We start from the raw sequence: 21,376 nt of genomic DNA on the forward strand, positions 1-21,376 counted from the left end.
GACATTTCAGAGATAGCATTAACAATTGTACATGAGACAGTGCTTCCAGATATTGAGGTATCTTCCTTCTGAGGTATGTAAAAAAATGTGGCGTGTGAGTACTCACATGAAAGGTATCCATGATTCTTGATTAAGCCAATCATGTATGTGATTACCATCCTATGGATCAGGAGCTGGAATTATTGCTACACAGCTTTCAGGCGACTTTATGTCTTGGGCCTGGATGAATAATTGAAATACAAGTAATATTGTGAATTTGTGATGCATAATTGCCAATTTAATTTGGAATAATCCATCAGTTATTTGTTTTGACAGTCAAAACAACTAACTCTTAAGATTAATCACTTGACTTGAGTAACTTGACTTGAGTAACTTGAGTTGACGGAAATAGCAACTTTATATTCTGACCTGATTTGTGCAATGCCTAATGTATAATCTATGCATGTTATTGGCTCATCATAGTATATAGCAGAGGGTGTCATAGTCCAAAAACAGCATTGGCCATTGGACTGCTCAGTCAAAACAACTAACTTTTACGATTAATCACTTGACTGGAGTAACTTGAGTTCGGAACTAAAAGATTAAAAGTAGGCTATAGTTTGACTCATATCCTTACCTGGGACAAGCGTATCTAAAAAGCCTATCCAGTCGTGGGTGAAGATACCTTTAGGCAGATAAAAGCGCGGTACGGTTTGAGACACGCTCGGTATTGTGAATCTGTCACACTGATATAAAAGCACGTTTTCATTTATAATTTACGCTGTAGAATGACCTGCAAGCCAATCAGAATCGAGTTTTAAACAATACCGTGGTTTCCATGGAACGTCACAAACATATTCGGCCACTTGCGTCACAGATTACAGTCACTGAACATGGGTTTAATAGCTATATTGGCTATATGTACAGTATATGCACATCGTATTGAATTGAGATTACATTTACTGCACCACTGAAACTATTTAGCCTAATCCTATGAGGATCATATGTCAAATGTCAGAATCATGGCACATGAAAACATAATGAAATTGATTGCAGATTATAAAATTCACTGTGACACAATAAACCCACTTTGCATCAATGTTTTTTCCATGTAATTTCGATGAAATTACGTTGAACTAACATGGAATAAAAATGTAATTGATGTATGTGCCCATTGGGAAGAGATCAATTCGAAATGATTGAATACATACAGTATTACAAAGAAAGAGGTAAAGAAATTGCTTCGAAAAACTTTAGAAAAAGTCTAATTTCCCTGGGCCGCCCATACGTAAAATGTATGTACGCATTACTGTAAATCGTTTTGGATGAAAGCGTTTTGGATGAAAGCTTTCAAATCTCTGACTCACACATAGTTACAATCTCGCGATGTTTAATTCTGGCGCTTTTACGTTTGCGGGATTTTGTTTAGTAAATGATGCGCAGGAGAGCTACATGAAATCAGCGACATTCCAAATCGAGCAAAAAGCTTCAAATTATAAGTCCATCGTTTACTTGAACACATCACAAATTGTAGTATATTTCCCTGTTTCAAGATGCGTTCTGTTTCGTTTCTCTGATCTCTGAAAAGTAATTTAGGTTTTCAATATTCTTTATTAAATAATATCTGGAATAATAGTTTAATTTCCATTCCACTAGATGGCACTATCCCCTATGCTACTCCCTGTCAGGGGTCTGAGGATTCTGAAACAAAATAGTCTAGGCTCTTGAAACGCATCGGTGCGTTGGTAGATGTGCTGTACATTGTTATAAACACTTATTACACTGCTATAGACTTTTATTATCAATGTCATTCACTGTTATAAACACATATTACATTATAAATGATGATCCTGTGTAGAGAATGCCGATCCCACCACCAGGGTTGTGGGTTCGATTCCCGGGGCAACCCATACGTAAAATGTATGTGCAAATGACTGTAAATCGCTTTGGATGAAAGCATCTGCTAAATGGCATATATTATGATTACATTATTTATACAACAGGCCTACAATGTGAAAGTCTATTGCTTTTTCAAATGAATATTTGTTGGAAATATGAATATTTCCAACTTCACATCAGTTGGAAAGGCAGCACATGTATCTGTTTATGTTACCCTTCCAATGAGCTTATCATATAAACTACAATGCGAAAAGTACAGTTTAATTCACCTTTAATCATGTCAGCACAGGTAACAGCCGTTTACAGACTTTCTTTAGTTTTTCATTCTTACTTTTCCCAATTCACTTAAACTATATTTCTTTATTTCCCATGGGCTTCACCAGAGTACCCCCTAGTGGCTGGAATACAACTGTACTAAGACCCCTTACAACACCCCCCTGCAAAAACGAAATGTTGTCCCAAACATTTCACCAGCCTCAAAACAAACAGAAGATGTAAGTACTGGTCATGAGAACAACAGAAAAAACTGGCCTAACAGCCATATAACTATCTAGACATGTCCAGTCTGCCTTTATGGGCAGACGCAACCCCCACTAAATATTATCACACTGTGATTAGTAAAGGTAAACAAGAAAATATATACACATCAGAACATCTCTAGTTGGTATCCTGATAAGAGCTTGGCAGCCCTAAAGTGTTATAGGTTCGAATGTCTCTGGGCCTCCTCTGCCGGGCTGAACGGCGGGGAAAGATCATGGGTGACCCCAATGAATCAGTGTCCACTTCATCATGAGATGATTGAGTCTCTGAGCCCTCAGCTGTTTCCATATTTACCCCTGTCCTTCCGGGCTCTCTCTGAGGACTGGCTGGCACTCCTTCACAGTGAAGTTTGTATCAGTCTGACCCCGTTCCTCACTATTATCTGATACTAGTTGTGTGCTACTCTGTCTGCTCTCTTTATCCCTACGTGGCCTATTGATGAATACTGGATAAGAATCCTCATCTGAGATCTCAGACTCAGCGCTCTCCCCATTTTGCTGATTTTGCTGGGGTGGATCCCTTCTCCACAGACCTCTACTGGGAGTTTCAATAGGTTCCTCAAATGGTAGGGAATTACATGACATGAGCATATTGCGGTGCAGAACCCGGACCCTGCCTGTACCGCTCTCGGGTTTGACCTCATAGACAGGGCTGTCATCACCTTTCCTGGTTACCACCACATGTATTTGGTCCTCCCAGTGTGATCTTAGCTTTCCCGGCCCCCCACGTTCTGACATGTTCCTCACCAGTTCACGATCCCCTGAGACCAGAACCGAACTCATTTTCTTCCGATCGTAGTAGGCTTTTCCCTTTGCTGTTGATTTCTCCATGTTTCTACTGGCGATGTCATAGGCTTCAGCCATCTGTTGCTGCCACTTCTTAGCATAATCCTGGTATGATTTCTCCTGTTCCTTTATCTGTAACCAAAAGACAAGGTCAACAGGTAGCAGTGGAGCCCTTCCAAATAGCAGGAAATACAGTGAGAACCCAGTAGCATCACTGGTGGTACAATTATATGCATGAATGACCTTGTTCAGATAATCACCCCAGTTGGCCTTTTTCCTCTTCATCTAGTGTGCGCAACATTGACAACAGTGTACGGTTAAATCTCTCCACCGGATTCCCCTGTGGATGATATGGGGAGGTTCTGGAATTGGCTATTCCCGTACAGTTCTGCAAGGCTCTGAATAACTGATTCTCAAACTCTGTTTAGCCACGAGGTGGCTAAAAACAGACCTCCATCCTATGCTAGCTTGCTACCGATGGCCCGGCTAGCTGTCTGAATCGCCGTGACCCCAACCAACCTCTACTCACTGGACCCTTATGATCACTCGACTAAGCATGCCTCTCCTTAATGTCAATATGCCTTGTCCATTGCTGTTCTAGTTAGTGTTTATTGGCTTATTTCACTGTAGTGCCTCCAGCCCCGCTCCCTATACCTTATCCAACCTTTCAGTTCCACCACCCACACATGCGATGACATCACCTGGTTTCAATGATGTTTCTAGAGACAATATCTCTCTCATCATCACTCAATACCTAGGTTTACCTCCACTGTATTCACATCCTACCATACCTTTGTCTTTACATTATACCTTGAATCTATTTTATCGCCCCCAGAAACCTCCTTTTACTCTGTTCCAGACGTTCTAGACGACCAATTCTCATAGCTTTTAGCCGTACCCTTATCCTACTCCTCCTCTGTTCCTCTGGTGATGTAGAGGTGAATCCAGGCCCTGCAGTGCCTAGCTCCACTCCTATTCCCCAGGCGCTCTATTTTGATGACTTCTGTAACCGTAATAGCCTTGGTTTCATGCATGTTAACATTAGAAGCCTCCTCCCTAAGTTTGTTATATTCACTGCTTTAGCACACTCTGCCAACCCGGATGTTCTAGCCGTGTCTGAATCCTGGCTTAGGAAGACCACCAAAAATTCTGACATTTTCATCCCTAACTACAACATTTTCAGACAAGATAGATAGCCTGCAGAGTTCTGTCCTACTATCCAGGTCTGTACCCAAACAATTTGAACTTCTACTTTTAAAAATCCACCTCTCTAAAAACAAGTCTCTCACCGTTGCCGCCTGCTATAGACCACCCTCTGCCCCCAGCTGTGCTCTGGACACCATATGTGAACTGATTGCCCCCCATCTATCTTCAGAGCTCGTGCTGCTAGGCGACCTAAACTGGAACATGCTTAACACCCCGGCCATCCTACAATCTAAGCTTGATGCCCTCAATCTCACACAAATTATCAATGAACCTACCAGGTACCACCCCAAAGCCGTAAACACGGGCACCCTCATAGATATCATCCTAACCAACTTGCCCTCTAAATACACCTCTGCTGTTTTCAACCAAGATCTCAGCGATCACTGCCTCATTGCCTGCATCTGTAATGGGTCAGCGGTCAAACGACCTCCACTCATCACTGTCAAACGCTCCCTGAAACACTTCAGCGAGCAGGCCTTTCTAATCGACCTGGCCGGGGTATCCTGGAAGGATATTGATCTCATCCCGTCATTAGAGGATGCCTGGTTATTTTTTTTTAAATTCCTTCCTCACCATCTTAAATAAGCATGCCCCATTCAAGAAATGTAGAACCAGGAACAGATATAGCCCTTGGTTCTCTCCAGACCTGACTGCCCTTAACCAACAGAAAAACATCCTATGGCGTTCTGCATTAGCATCGAACAGCCCCCGTGATTTGCAACTTTTCAGGGAAGAAACCAATATACACAGGCAGTTAGAAAAGCCAAGGCTAGCTTTTTCAAGCAGAAATTTGCTTCCTGCAACACAAACTCAAAAAAGTTCTGGGACACTGTAAAGTCCATGGAGAATAAGAACACCTCCTCCCAGCTGCCCACTGCACTGAAGATAGGAAACACTGTCACCACCGATAAATCCACTATAATTGAGAATTTCAATAAGCATTTTTCTACGGCTGGCCATGCTTTCCACCTGGCTACCCCTACCCCGGTCAACAGCACTGCACCCCCCACAGCTACTCGCCCAAGCCTTCCATATTTCACCTTCTCCCAAATCCAGCCAGCTGATGTTCTGAAAGAGCTGCAAAATCTGGACCCCTACAAATCAGCCAGGCTAGATAATCTGGACCCTTTCTTTCTAAAATGATCTGCTGAAATTGTTGCCACCCCTATTACTAGCCTGTTCAACCTCTCTTTCGTGTTGTCTGAGATTCCCAAAGATTGGAAAGCAGCTGCGGTCATCCCCCTTTTCAAAGGGGGGGGGACACACTCTTGACCCAAACTGCTACAGACCTATATCTATCCTACCCTGCCTTTCTAAGGTCTTTGAAAGCCAAGTCAACAAACAGATTACCGACCATTTCGAATCCCACCATACCTTCTCCGCTATGCAATCTGGTGTCAGAGCTGGTCATTAACATTACATTATACAGTCCATATTGGCTGTTATTGTTCACTTAATGATCATTAATATTAAATTATACACTCCATATTGTTGGTTTTGGTGTTTTTAAGGTTTCATTCTTTTAGAAACACTTTACTGACACTTCACTAATAACCAATATCCTTTACTGATATTGACTGAAGTACTGCTGCCATATTGCAGCCAACTCATACAAATCTGATAATTTGATGTCCTACATTAAGAACAAATGATGTTCAACCATTACCATTTAATTAGAACTACATGAAATAAGGCTTCCCATCCACTGCATTAAGTGACATCTCCACTTCTGGGAACTGCACCTTCGTAGTGACTTATCGAATTTCAAATGCATTGATCTAAGAACTAGATTCATTAGTCCAAGGCTCTCCAACCCTGTTCCTGGAGAGCTACCCTCCTGTAGGTTTTCAATCCAACCTCAGTTTTAACAAACCTCATTAACTTATTAAGCAGGTAATTATTCAAATCAGGTGCACTAGATTAGGGTCAAAGTGAACCAACAAGACAATAGCTCTCCAGGAACAAGGTTAGGAGCCCTGCACTAGTCCATCTTCAACCACATCATTTGAGCTGTCACAATGTGTCAACAATGTTATGTTACTAACTGTAATAGGTTGCTGTTAATCACAATTATATAAAATGTAACGAGTTCAAACCACTATCTTCATAGTTTATTTTTTTAACTATAGGGCGTTCTCCACACAATTATTTATTTTAACAAGTTATAAAAGTCCCGATTGGGCATTACAAAAATGTAAGTTCTGTTTTAATAATGTCCATTCGGAATGTTCTGTTGTCCTCCCACAGCAGGCACGCTCTGAAGGTTCCAAACCAGTGCTTGCAGTAGGCCTCTCCTGGGTCGTGTTGTACTGAGTGGAAGACAAATATTGTCTCAGCAGATGGAATGCTGTGCTAAAGCGCAATAGAGCAAAATACAATAACCATCGGCCGTATATCTTAACAGTATCTGACTCTCTCCAAATATAACCAGACAGAATCGTACTGGAATGGGGAAGTACTTAACTTTTGTTAAGGCCACCTGTGTCTAAACTCTGGTCCCCATCCGTTTAGAGTTGAAGATGTCTATCGTACGTTTCTACAGACCAAATCATACAGTGTGTGAAAGAGGGGGAATGTTAGTATTATAAAATGTATAATAGTATTATAAAAATGAACTGATTAAAAGGAATGAGCGGCGCTGAAGATATAGCGTCCAATCCCTCATCCCAGTAGGGGAGTATCAGGGGTGTATGTAGTAAGTCAGGTTGAAGTAGGAACGAGTGGCGCTGAAGATATAACTGCCATAACCCTCTGTAGATTGTCAACTCCCAGGCTGCCTCTGGGGCCTTCCAATGGAATTATTGTCCGCAACAGTTCCATCTGTGTGTGATGATGGTGAACTGGATTTGTGGCACAATCACCCATTACGACCAATAAAGAGCTGCGGCGCCAGTGGTTGGAGGAACTGAGGTGGTGGTTGGAGGAGCTGAGGTGGTGGTTGGGGGAGCTGAGGTGGTGGTTGGGGGAGCTGAGGTGGTGGTTGGAGGAACTGAGGTGGTGGTTGGAGGAACTGAGGTGGTGGTTGGAGGAACTGAGGTGGTGGTTGGAGGAACTGAGGTGGTGGTTGGAGGAACTGAGGTGGTGGTTGGAGGAACTGAGGTGGTGGTTGGGGGAGCTGAGGTGGTGGTTGGGGGAGCTGAGGTGGTGGTTGGGGGAGCTGAGGTGGTGGTTGGAGGAACTGAGGTGGTGGTTGGAGGAACTGAGGTGGTGGTTGGAGGAACTGAGGTGGTGGTTGGAGGAACTGAGGTGGTGGTTGGGGGAGCTGAGGTGGTGGTTGGAGGAGCTGAGGTGGTGGTTGGAGGAGCTGAGGTGGTGGTTGGAGGAGCTGAGGTGGTGGTTGGAGGAACTGAGGTGGTGGCTTGAGAGCTGATGGTGGCTGAATTTGGGGCGAACAAATCCCTTACTGCTGTCAGATTGGCCCTCTGCATTGCCAGGGAACCCGAGACGAACAACAGTTCTCAGCCCATGGTGGTTCCACTGACTGGCAAACACAGCAAGATCTCTGTTCACCCGTGACAGGAACACAAAGTGCAGTGCCCACAGGTGCACCTCATTGTTGATATCGATGATCTGCTCCGTCTCCAAGAAGGTGAACAGGTCATGGTAAACGTTGGAGACTCCATGCCAGACGTCCCCCCACAGCCGCTCTATCCTCTGGTTGTGAGTGCTCCTTCCTCTGAGGGCACTTCCCCTCTCACCACCCCTGAACTGCTCCATGAAGGCACAGATGCGGTTGTTTTCACCACCCGGTCACATCTCACCTGGGATGGTGTTCCGTAGCTGGTGATGGCTGCTTCGAATGACTCCATGACTGTGGCGGTCCTGTTGTTGTCAGAGGCCTTCAGAAACACAACAAGTCTGCTGTAACCCTCCACAGCACCATGGATAACAATCCTACACCTAAAAAACAAGATGCATTTGTTTTACAAAACCATTTTTTCTCTTATAGTGACGCCATTCTGTTTTTATTGATATCAGCTCTTTGATCCTCTCATCCAGCTGAGCATCTGACAACAGTGAGTAGGACCTGAAAAGCTGAAAATGACTAAATACAAAAATAACACAACAAGATACATCAATCAGGAATGTGATCAAATCTAGAGGGGATGTAGAGATCTCCCTCTTGTGTTACAATTGCTTTATTAGATTACAGTAACTTACCTCATGCGCAACTTGACCACAGAGTGCGACACATTGAGAACATCTGCCATTTGTCTGATGGTCATATGACAATCTATGAGGAACTCAAGCTGCTCCTTGGTGATGTGATACCGCCTCCCCTCCAAAGGCGCTTGACAGGACAATGAAATAAAAAAATACAATAAATAATTACAAAATACACTCCTAAAAACTTTAGGTTAAAAAACTATAAGATCACCATATAGAATATAGGAACAACATTATAGGCCAACCAAATGTTTTTTCATTGATTGACTTGACACAGGAGACTTAACACAGGACAAGTAAAATGATACAATCTCAGCCTTTGCCACACATGCCATACCAAAAAAAAATGATATAAATATAACAACTTGGCATTTTCGTAAGGTTCCCGTTGTTGGATGTCATTTGCCTCTTGTAGGAACTCCTCTGCAACAGCAATTAGATTGCTGGCCATCTCTTCATCAATCAAATGACCACTTGCCCACCGAAGGCTCCGCAACATGGTCTCTAGTCTGAAAAATAGACCGCAGACCCGACGGGTCCAGTGACATTTTATCTGCATGTAGTTCCCCTAAAGTGTTCTCTTGTCTAAACTGTGCCAACTCTGAGCCTCCGACCTATGAAGACAACCGTGCATTGACAGGCGATGCAGTTTTAACTAACGTACTTTAGTTACAAACTAGCTCAAAAAAAGTATCTTCATTCAACATCGCTAGCTAGCTAACGTTACTGTGCAGCAGTAATTAGTTAACGTTTTATAGATTCCATAATTAACGTTAGATTATGAACAATTAACTTTAGCTAGCTATCTTGAGTAGTTAAATATCAATGGCAGGCAGATTTAACGTATTTAACGTTAGCTAGCTAACGCCGTTGGTAGTTCGGTAACGTTAGTGTTATATTATTGAGTTACTTTTTTTGCAGCCGTTACACCACTCACTCTCTCAACACCTACGTTAGATAGCTAACGTTAGCTAACATTAAGTTAACGTTACCTGGCTATTGATGGTTGAAGTCCATCTCTTCTGTCCGTGAGCAGCAGTCTGGTGTGCAATCAGAGATGGTAGATTTACAATTTTTGAGAAATTGGGCTGCTATTGTTAACTAGCTACCTAATTTTACCTCGGAAGAACAGAAGTTGAGTGAACGTCTATCATCACTACCTGAGACTTGGGCGGAGTCCAAACGACCTTAAAGCAAATGTGATCATCAGTGACGAAATCTTTGACTCGTAGCATATGTATCGGTGAATCTTTGTGGCATATGAAATACGAGTGAGAGTGTAATCAATGTGCAATAACTACGTACAGAATGAATGAACGTGTTAAATTATTGTGTGACCTGGAGTCATATTCAGGTCCTGATTGCTAAAGAAGCTTATTTGACGTGCATCTTCTTTTTGACACGCAAAGACCCAAACGGCGTTCCATATTGCTGTCCACTTGCCTCGTTGGCGCCGACTGGCTGGGATTTGTAAGGCAGACTTTCACAGTATCCTCAGAGTCCGATATACCTTTGATTTCGTCTTTCAGTTGAAGCAGGTAAGACATTCCCTCATCCTCTGATTCCATTAAAGCTTCCTTCTCACAGTAATCTTCCATCAATTTGCGCCGCAAAGCGCGATGGCTCTTTCCTTTTACTTCAGTCATCTACACCTCCTATTCCACAACTACACACAGGTGCCGTAAATTGTCCTCAGTTAAAGTCCATAAACTCTGTTCGATTTCATCCAACAACATTTCCCTCTCTCGACTCATATTGTCCTACTCACGTGGCAACAACGACAATGCAGGCAATGGCAAGATAGCTACACTCCGTTAGGTGGTTAGCCTGCTAACGTTAGCTAGCTACTCTCCCAATGTCTCTCACTCGTTGTCCGTTCCAGGAATATGGGCCGGTGCTCACATGAAAATACATCTCAGCGGTGCCTCCAAATTTGTTACCCTTCCAATGAGCTTATCATATAAACTACAACGCGAAAAGTACTGTGTACTCCACTTTTTATCATGTCAGCACAGGTAACAACCGTTTACAGTCTTTCTTTAGTTTTCATTCTTACTCTTCCCAATTCACTTAAACTATATTTATTTTATTTCCCATGGGCTTCACCAGAGTACCCCCTAGTGGCTGGAACTGTATTAAGCACCTTACATTTAAATGGTACCTGATTCAAAAGTTGTGGACAGAAATGTGGGTATACTATAATACAAGTTAAAATAAAATAATGACAAGCAAATCTTGTTCTTTTTGAATTCAGGTTTAATTAAGTAAGGGTAGCTTGGTGATCATGGCTACGTGTAACAGTATTGAGATCCCCTCTGGGACCAGAACTGGAATGAGTATTACTAAACCAATATACCCTCAACAATACAGACACACAGCAATGTAGTGCTGCTGACCTGGGTTCAGGACCCACTAGGGGAGTCACCCTACATTCTAAGGGGCGGCACGTAGCCTCAAGGTTAGATCATTGGGCCAGTTACCGAAAGGCTGCCAACCAGGAGCTCTCAACCCTCCTGTTCTAAGTCCTCTGTGAACTTCCTGACCTTGAACAAGACCTCCATGTTGACTGTGGGTTGCGTGGTATATAGTGAGGGCAGCATGTCGGACTGGAGGGCAGAGGGACACACACAGAAGAGAAACAAAATCATGAGCATGGTTCAGCAATTACACAAATGTGAGAGTCAGTTTGCAATGCCTGGATGTGTATGTTGAAACAGCATGTTCCAGTATGTTTGTGAACAGTGAATGTGAGTATGTCTGTGCGTTTCTCACCATGCAGATGGGCTACAGCAGCTTGTCGCTAGGCACATCCATCCAGGTCAATTCTATGGCAGCCGGGTCACCTGGCGAGCACGGGGTCAGAAGGTCATCCACCATCAATTGACTGGTGGCACAGGATGGCCCTCGCACCTAGAGTACCATCACAAACAACAAAATATCTTAAAATCTCCTAAATTGTAGAGAAAGAGATTCACCTTTAGTGTGCTGTACAAGAGTGGACTTCAATAGAGTTACCATACAGTATTAGTAGAAACTTTTTTAATAAATCACAAATGACTGAAATTACAGTATAGACAGATAGTCCTCATATTATTATATTTCTACAATGTCAAAAGTGTGTATTATTTGCAACGAAACTGAACCCGTTTGCAAATAATTAACTCTGAGACGTCAATAGGGATCTGAGCATGGTACTTTCAAGTTAGGCCTACCTTTCCACCCCAGACCGAGTAGGCCTACTGACGCAGAAAAATGTAAGCTTTAACTGCTGGCTAATCTTCTTCCTTGGCTTAACCCAACGAGAGGTCAAAAGTGTTTTCCAAAAAGCTGTCTTTGTTTAAATTGATTTTATTGTTCAGAACGTGAATAGCTTAATCAATTGATAGTGACAGAATTAGATTATTTCCAAATTAAACAACAATCCCAATATGCAGTCACGTCTTTACCGGGTATTCCTATTTTACAGCTTGTTTCTAGCATTAAGTATCGCGGACCAAAGCGCTGTTATAGATAACTGTATATAATCACATCCGTTTAATTTTCTTCAAAATCTTAAACAGTGTACTTTTTGCCCTTTTCTTTAAGAAAAGGTAGGCCTATGGCATACCCTCTCATACATAATTGTAACGCTCGTCTTCCTCCTCGTCTGAAGAGGAGCAAGCATCGGACCAAAGCGCAGCGTGGTTTGAATACATGCTTTTAATAAATTTAAACGAAGACGAAAAACACGGGACAAAATACAAAACAAATAAACGACGTGAACAAACGAACGAAAACAGTACCGTGTGGCGAAACAAACACAGACACGGCAACAATCACCCACAAACCAAAAGTGAAACCCAGGCTGCCTAAGTATGATTCTCAATCAGGGACAACGATTGACAGCTGCCTCTGATTGAGAATCATACCAGGCCGAACACAAAACCCCAACATAGAAAAACACACATAGACAGCCCACCCCAACTCACGCCCTGACCATACTAAATAAAGACAAAACAAGGGAAATAAGGTCAGGAACGTGACAATAATAGCTGTAAGTCTTAACAGATAAAGAGGTGGGCTATTTAAAGAGTGCATGGCGGGTGGAGGAATTGACTAACATATCTATGGATATAGCAGCCTATAGCCTCTTTTCATCTGTCAAACAGGTAGACCTACCTCTTATTTCTTAAATAGGAAGAAATAGGCTGCAACACATATCCCTAATTAAAATGAAGACGTTTAAAATGAATAATGTTTACTCAAATTTGCTTACTTTCAGCACCATGAGCTGTCCATTTCCGATTGATTGTGCCGTGGCTGCTGCTTCAAGTTTCAGCACCACAATGTAAGTTACTCGAATCTGACTTCTTGTGAGGTCAATAACTCTGATAAACCTTTTTTGATATACTCAGAGGACCGTTATTAGCATGTTTTAACCACTCCTTCATTATTACTGAAACAGGATTCAAAGTGGTAAATATAAAGATCCAGTCCATAAAAAAATTGGAGGCACCTTACACTTCAGTGTTGTGATGCAAAAATGCTAGCAAAATGTATAGCGCATAGAATTAAAAGGTATTGTCGGACATTATTAATTATAATCAGACATGTTTTTTACATGGACAATATATTTGAGATCATTGAGGCCCATGTTGACAAGATGTTGGGGAATCACTGGAGGGGAATATTGACCAACTGAGCATCTCAGTGTACATCTCAATAAACACAATAGGTGTTTTGTTACATTTCAGTCTTCTGTGAAATATTTAAAGTGTCATATTGGGGTGCAAACTCAACAATGAATACATTTAAACTATATCTGACATGTTACTGTTGTCTTCTTATTTAAGCCACTGACCATGTGTGTGAGGTGTAAACAGGATGTACATAAATGGGAATAAACACATGACATAGAAAATAAAAATATTGACATTTAGGAATTCAAAATGCATCTAAATATATTTTGTTCTGTCTATGGAATACATTAAAAAAACATGTACATTTTTTTTATATGTGTATAAAATATACTTGTCTGTACAGTAAGTAAATGCAGGAAATCCAAAATGCACAAAAATATGTTTTTGTAATGTCTAAAATAAAATATATGTGTATAATATATACTTATCAGTAAGTAAAACAAAGCAGAAGCAATAAGCATTGTAAACGATGATAGAACACATCAAATTAATGTGAACATGAGGACACAAAGGAGAGATTTAATTAAAAGATCATCTTTTAATAGATTTTTAATGCTGAAGTTTTTTAATGCTGAAAAAATCTATGTATGGCAAATCCACTCTGGGCAAATGGCCTGTTGGTCAAAAATAAAAAATAGTTAACATTCTTGCTACTTCAGCCATTTGCTATGTTAAAGTAAAATCTCAGTTAATGATGAATGAATAAAATTTGGAAGGATTTTTCAGAGTCATACCTCAGTAGGGTAGAGTGTCAGGTGGCACAACCATTGGTGCCATGAGGTCAAAGTGTGAAGGAGGGAGCAAGCCAGAGAGCTGTCTAGGAAGCAGTCCAGGCCCATGGCTTGGAGGCTTTGAGTTGGTCCTATCATTGTAATTCATTGTAGGGTATCTGCTGCCCCATAGACCTGCTGGTAGTTTTGGAAGGTGTTAGCAGGAGATCACCAGGGACATCTATGATTGGCTGACACAGTCTTGGTTAAACCACATGTATTCTAAAGCAATATTCACCTGCTTTCATAGAGTAAGGATTCACTCCTTTGGGGACACTGCCAGTGTTCCCCTGATATCCATATGTCCCCATCGGTGGAGGTGGTGGTACACACTTGTTCTGTAAAACACATCAACACATTTTCCAAATTGTTAGTAATATTATCACAGTTGAAATACAATGGTTGTTCACTGTTTTTAATTGAATTGAATTTAAGTACCTCAGCCTTGGGCTCAGTTTTGTTAACCCATCTGTGCAGAGTTGGATCCCAGACAATCTGAGGAAGAAGATATTAGCAATGTGAAGCAAGCCACAAAAAAAATAAAACAAAATCCACTCAATTGTCTCTATATAGAATATAGTGTTAAGAACCAGTTCCTTACAGATCTGTCTTTGTCCTCAGGTAGATGAACCTCCTTCTTATTAGCTCTTCCACTCCCAAAGACCCAGCTGAGCCAGCCTCCACTGTTATTGTGAACAGCAGGGGTCTCGGGCTCAGCCACCGGCCGGCTGCCAGTCTGGAACTGAGGGTTGGCATCGGAGTGTTCCGGCTTGGTGATGGACATCATAGCAGGATGCTCAACATATCTAAGTCGGACATCTGTAATAAGTGGGAGAAGTCAGGCCACTCTGCTCATGTCACCATACAGAACAATTACTGGCTGACAGGTAGGAACGTCTGGCTCTGATACTCTGTTACAACCCAATCTTAACCTACACGCAGTCACAGGGATTACTGGGAGGTTACTCCAGGACTCTGCAATCGCATTGTTTTGGTTGCAAAATCAACAATTCCCTGCATATTATGTGAGGGCTTACAAATTTGACCAATCACCAAACTATTTCTGCATAAAATAGTCACATCATCACAATATTATCGCATAGAACTGACCCATTACCACAGTACAAAAAGAGGGCTCGCAATTTCAACCAATCACCGCACATTTACTGCATAATATGGTTCAATCAAGCCACATGTCAACACAGTTTTTTCCCTTGTCAGCGCATTTTTGCAACAAATTGGACAAAACAATTGCATATTACTATGCAAAATGTCGTAATTGTCGCTGCAAAATCTAGCATATTTAATATTTTAAAAATCCATGCGAAATCCTGGAGAGATTCAAGGAAGTATGAAAATGTATACACTCACTACTGTAAGTAGCTCTGGATAAGAGCGTCTGCTAAATGACTAAAATGTAAAAGTAAAATGTAGCTAAACCTGTGTTATGTAGAAAATGCATGAAAGTATTACAGATATACACTCACATGAGCCATACATTTAACCTATCACAACTTATTATCAAGCTATCACAATGGTAATTTCTTTACTAATTAGGTAAGGTTAAGTGACCTCTTCTCTTGGAATAGAAATCCACAGGTGGAGGACACGCTCCACCATCCCATTTCCACAGTGGTGCCACCATGGGGATGATGGGAGGTGGTTGTGGATGATTGTTTTCATTCTTCACAGGGACACTGGCTGTGAGGAGGATCTCCTCCCTCTCTGCAGGGACACTAGCCTTTGGGACGATCCACTCCCTGTGCGCAGGGACGCTGGCCTTTGGGAAGATTCCCTTCCTCTGCGCAGTGACACTGGCTATCAGGAATCTCAACTTCCTTTGTGCAGGGGTGAGTTGTGATGCTCTGAGGAGCTTATTATTCTGATAGTAGCTGATGGAAGAAGCTGCTGGAAGAATCCCCTCCCTCTGTGCAGGGATGAGGCCTGATGCTCGGAGGAGCCCCTTCCTATGTGCAGGGATAAGGCCTGATGCTCTGAGGATCTCCTCCCTCTGCGCAGTGATGCTAGCTGCTCGGAGAACCCCCTCCCTCTGTGCAGGGACAATGGCTGACTGGTGAATCTCCTCCCTCGGTGCAGGGACACTTGATGTTTGGAGAATCCCCTCCCTCTGTGCAGGGACACTGGCTGTTTGGAGGATCCCCTTCCTCTGTGCAGGGATGAGGCCTGATGATCGGAGGATCTCCTCCCTCTCAGCAGGAACACTAGCCTTTGGGACAATCCCCTCCCTGTGCGCAGGGACGCTGGCCATTGGGACGATTCCCTCCCTCTGCGCAGTGACACTGGCTGTTTGGAGGATCCCCTCCCTCCGTGCAGGGATGAGGCCTGATGATCGGAGTATCTCCTCCCTCTGTGCAGTGATGCTAGCTGCTGAGAGAATCCCCTCCCTCTGTGCAGGGACACTGGCTGTTTGGAGGATCCAATCCCTCTGTGCAGTGATGAGGCCTGACGAAATGAGGATCTCCTCCCTCTGTGCATTGAAGCTGGCTGCTGAGAGAATCCCCTCCCTCTGTGCAGGGACACTGGCTGTTTGGAGGTTCCCCTCCCTCTGTGCAGGGACACTGGCTGTTTGGAGGTTCCCCTCACTCTGTGCAGGGACACTGGCTGTTTGGAGGATCCCCTCACTCTGTGCAGGGACACTGGCTGTTTGGAGGATCTCCTCACTCTGTGCAGGGACACTGGCTGTTTGGAGGATCCCCTCACTATGTGCAGGGACACTGGCTGTTTGGAGGATCCCCTCACTATGTGCAGGGACAGTGGCTGTTTGGAGGATCCCCTCCCTCTGTGCAGGGACACTGGCTGTTTGGAGGATCCAATCCCTCTGTGCAGTGATGAGGCCTGACGAAATCAGGATCTCCTCCCTCTGTGCATTGAAGCTGGCTGCTGAGAGAATCCCCTCCCTCTGTGCAGGGACACTGGCTGTTTGGAGGTTCCCCTCACTCTGTGCAGGGACACTGGCTGTTTGGAGGATCCCCTCACTCTGTGCAGGGACACTGGCTGTTTGGAGGATCTCCTCACTCTGTGCAGGGACACTGGCTGTTTGGAGGATCCCCTCACTATGTGCAGGGACACTGGCTGTTTGGAGGATCCCCTCACTATGTGCAGGGACAGTGGCTGTTTGGAGGATCCCCTCCCTCTGTGCAGGGACACTGGCTGTTTGGAGGATCCCCTCCCTCTGTGCAGTGATGAGGCCTGACGAAATGAGGATCTCCTCCCTCTGTGCATTGATGCTAGCTAATGAGAGAATCCCCTCCCTCTGTGCAGGGACACTGGCTGTTTGAAGGATACCCTCACTATGTGACGGGATGAGGCCTGATGCTCGGACGATCTCCTCCCTCTGCACAGCAACTTCGGCTGCTATGATGATCTGCAGGTATAATATAGAGCATATAGTCATTCCCTAAAAAATCAACCACTTGGAATCTATAACGTCATTGGGTCGGCAGCGTAGCCTAGTGGTTAGAGCGTTGGACTAATAACCGAAAGGTTGCAAAATCAAATCCCTGAGCTGACAAGATACAAATCTTTCGTTCTGCCCCTTAACAAGGCAGTTCCTAGACCTTCATTGAAAAAAAATATTTGTTCTTTACTGACTTGCCTAAGTAAATAAAGGTAAAAAAAATTACACATACACTGAGTGTGTTAAACATTAAGAACACCTTCTCTTTCTGTGACAGAGTAATCAGGTAAAAGCTATAATCCCTTATTGATATCAATTGTTAAATCTTCTTCTCAGTGTAGATGAATGGGAGGAGACAGGTTAAAGAATGATTTTTAGACAATTGAGACATGAATTGTGTATGAGTGTCATTCAGAGGGTGAATAAGCAAGACAAAAGATTTAAGTCCCTTTTAACAGAGTATGGTAGTAGGTGCCCGGTGCACCGGTTTGTGTCAAGAACTGCAATGCTGTTGTGTTTTTCACGATCAACAGTTTTCCCTGAGTATCAAGAATGGTCCACCACCAAGGGGGGCAACTCAATAGGAAGGTGTTCTTAATGTTTTGTTCACTCAGTGTAGATCAATCCATAGCATATACTTTCATTTGTATGTGTGCTGATACTGTAAATACACAAATTATATTAATGTTATCTACAATATATTATAATACCGTAAGCCTCCCTGCTGCAGGGGCATTTCCTCCTACAATTTTGAGTTGATTTTCTTCACTTTAGCAATATTTTGTATCTTTGTTAATTTTCACATTTATTGTGTTTGGAATGACACTGTTACTACAGCATTTGATGTGAGTATGTAGGACAATTACCCATAATGCTCACTGACTGAACATTCAAAATTACCATGGCAATTATTGACGCATTCACATGCCATCGGAAACTTGGAACCTCAGAGTTAAATGAATGTAAGTTATTAGCGTAGATCTTCCTACTGGTTGATTCTGATACTTCACAAGTGGGAAACTTGAAATCATCATTCCATAACGAGTTAGCGAGTCAGAAATGTCCGAATTTCCTAGTTCCGACTTGAAGGGCCTTCTATGATGTAGGGCAGGTCAGTAACCAAATTATTTAACTGTGCCCAGTCGCACACAGACTTTTATGGTCACACAAGTTGCCACCGGTGGATTCAAAATGAGTAGCCTAACAATTATTTACATGGTACCAGGTACATTTGCAACCAAATTATTTTTCTGTGATAAATCAATAATAGTTGCACACATAGGGTAACAGTGAGCAATGAGCAAGATAACCATAGACGGGAAGTTGACAATAGCTTATTATTAGTGTAAAGAAATTGTATTTCTATGGTTGCAGTCCTCAAAGATTGAATTGCATTGAATTGAATTAATCAGATCCAATGATTTACCGCCAGTAGGGTGGGGTACCGCTAGTCATCATTATTATAATCACCATCTCAATCCATATCACCATACCACCATAGACCTATTCTTCTGTATCTGAGACTCATCTGACACTACCTTAGATATGGCAGTCTGCAACTCAATACACTGCCCCTGCATGGTGTTCAGCGTCCCCTGCATGTGGTTAATCGACTGCTTAACATCGTTCAGCAGGATCTGAATCTCAAGCCTGCAAGAAATCAGGTGGTTCAACATACTGAGATAATGAGGCTTCAGACCATGCCCATTGGACCATCTTTAGGATTCTTTCTCACTTAACACCAATCTTATTAGGAATGTAACTTTGTGCATATGATATTACTATAGTGTTATTTAGAAGAAAAAAAGTGTACTTTGTCAGGCGCCAAAAGGATGACGGGTTGTCTCCCTGCTCCAGTGAGCTCTGCTGGCAGGTCTTGCTCACTGTTGGAGGAACGGGAGCCAAATTAGAGGAAAAATATCTATGGTTGTTCAGCAATGAAACATTCATGGCATAATGAGCACTGTGAAAAGAACATTCATGGCACTGTGAAAAGAATAACAACAGCTGGGGTTTACTTTCTCAAATTTAGATAATGTAATACAGTCTTTAAACCCATCAGAAATGTAGTGCTTACCTCCATGAAAATATTGGCCCCTGTTATTTTGGGCAGCACTGTCCCAATGTTGACAACTAGTTCCAACTTGTGATGAGAAGGTCTTGATGAAACGATCAAGTCAACATTTTGTTAGACATTTCAGAGATAGCATTAACAATTGTACATGAGACAGTGCTTCCAGATATTGAGGTATCTTCCTTCTGAGGTATGTAAAAAAATGTGGCGTGTGAGTACTCACATGAAAGGTATCCATGATTCTTGATTAAGCCAATCATGTATGTGATTACCATCCTATGGATCAGGAGCTGGAATTATTGCTACACAGCTTTCAGGCGACTTTATGTCTTGGGCCTGGATGAATAATTGAAATACAAGTAATATTGTGAATTTGTGATGCATAATTGCCAATTTAATTTGGAATAATCCATCAGTTATTTGTTTTGACAGTCAAAACAACTAACTCTTAAGATTAATCACTTGACTTGAGTAACTTGACTTGAGTAACTTGAGTTGACGGAAATAGCAACTTTATATTCTGACCTGATTTGTGCAATGCCTAATGTATAATCTATGCATGTTATTGGCTCATCATAGTATATAGCAGAGGGTGTCATAGTCCAAAAACAGCATTGGCCATTGGACTGCTCAGTCAAAACAACTAACTTTTACGATTAATCACTTGACTGGAGTAACTTGAGTTCGGAACTAAAAGATTAAAAGTAGGCTATAGTTTGACTCATATCCTTACCTTGGACAAGCGTATCTAAAAAGCCTATCCAGTCGTGGGTGAAGATACCTTTAGGCAGATAAAAGCGCGGTACGGTTTGAGACACGCTCGGTATTGTGAATCTGTCACACTGATATAAAAGCACGTTTTCATTTATAATTTACGTTGTAGAATGACCTGCAAGCCAATCAGAATCGAGTTTTAAACAATACCGTGGTTTCCATGGAACGTCACAAACATATTCGGCCACTTGCGTCACAGATTACAGTCACTGAACATGGGTTTAATAGCTATATTGGCTATATGTACATCGTATTGAACATCGTATATGCACATCGTATTGAATTGAGATTACATTTACTGCACCACTGAAACTATTTAGCCTAATCCTATGAGGATCATATGTCAAATGTCAGAATCATGGCACATGAAAACATAATGAAATTGATTGCAGATTATAAAATTCACTGTGACACAATAAACCCACTTTGCATCAATGTTTTTTCCATGTAATTTCGATGAAATTACGTTGAACTAACATGGAATAAAAATGTAATTGATGTATGTGCCCATTGGGAAGAGATCAATTCGAAATGATTGAATACATACAGTATTACAAAGAAAGAGGTAAAGAAATTGCTTCGAAAAACTTTAGAAAAAGTCTAATTTCCCTGGGCCGCCCATACGTAAAATGTATGTACGCATTACTGTAAATCGTTTTGGATGAAAGCGTTTTGGATGAAAGCTTTCAAATCTCTGACTCACACATAGTTACAATCTCGCGATGTTTAATTCTGGCGCTTTTACGTTTGCGGGATTTTGTTTAGTAAATGATGCGCAGGAGAGCTACATGAAATCAGCGACATTCCAAATCGAGCAAAAAGCTTCAAATTATAAGTCCATCGTTTACTTGAACACATCACAAATTGTAGTATATTTCCCTGTTTCAAGATGCGTTCTGTTTCGTTTCTCTGATCTCTGAAAAGTAATTTAGGTTTTCAATATTCTTTATTAAATAATATCTGGAATAATAGTTTAATTTCCATTCCACTAGATGGCATTATCCCCTATGCTACTCCCTGTCAGGGGTCTGAGGATTCTGAAACAAAATAGTCTAGGCTCTTGAAACGCATCGGTGCGTTGGTAG

At 42.2% G+C, this 21,376-nt stretch overlaps 1 protein-coding gene across 3 annotated transcripts; it reads right to left on the reverse strand.

The window, feature by feature from the left end:
- Window positions 1-10,830: 10,830 nt before the first annotated feature.
- Window positions 10,831-16,137, reverse strand: LOC120023709 (protein transport protein Sec16A-like). Of its 3 annotated transcripts, XR_005472728.1 has the most exons (6): window positions 15,598-16,137; window positions 14,464-14,520; window positions 14,264-14,363; window positions 13,990-14,163; window positions 11,349-11,486; window positions 10,831-11,182 (listed from the first exon to the last, which is right to left on the reverse strand). XR_005472728.1 is itself a non-coding variant. In XM_038967774.1 (5 exons), the coding sequence occupies exons 1-4, from the start codon at window positions 14,810-14,812 to the stop codon at window positions 13,991-13,993; spliced, it is 516 nt and encodes a 171-aa protein (XP_038823702.1). In that variant the 5' UTR covers window positions 14,813-14,888; the 3' UTR covers window positions 13,804-13,869; window position 13,990. The 3 variants fall into 3 exon arrangements, 1 of the variants encoding a protein (XP_038823702.1); XR_005472727.1 differs by lacking the exons at window positions 10,831-11,182; window positions 11,349-11,486 and adding an exon at window positions 13,804-13,869 and having other exon boundaries at window positions 15,598-16,125; XM_038967774.1 differs by lacking the exons at window positions 10,831-11,182; window positions 11,349-11,486; window positions 15,598-16,137 and adding exons at window positions 13,804-13,869; window positions 14,627-14,888.
- Window positions 16,138-21,376: the final 5,239 nt, after the last annotated feature.

This window comes from Salvelinus namaycush, chromosome 28, assembly GCF_016432855.1.
Source record: "Salvelinus namaycush isolate Seneca chromosome 28, SaNama_1.0, whole genome shotgun sequence".
NCBI classification, from domain to species: Eukaryota; Metazoa; Chordata; class Actinopteri; order Salmoniformes; family Salmonidae; genus Salvelinus; species Salvelinus namaycush.

What these genes read in the sequence shown, in the direction of transcription:
- LOC120023709 (XM_038967774.1), bottom strand. Translation starts at nt 14,812, where the DNA reads ATGATGTCCATCACCAAGCCGGAACACTCCGATGCCAACCCTCAGTTC. An exon ending in CTGAGGACAAAGACAGATCT is followed by an intron (nt 14,521 to 14,626) that starts GTAAGGAACTGG and finishes CTTCTTCCTCAG; the next exon opens with ATTGTCTGGGATCCAACTCT. An exon ending in AAACTGAGCCCAAGGCTGAG is followed by an intron (nt 14,364 to 14,463) that starts GTACTTAAATTC and finishes TGTGTTTTACAG; the next exon opens with AACAAGTGTGTACCACCACC.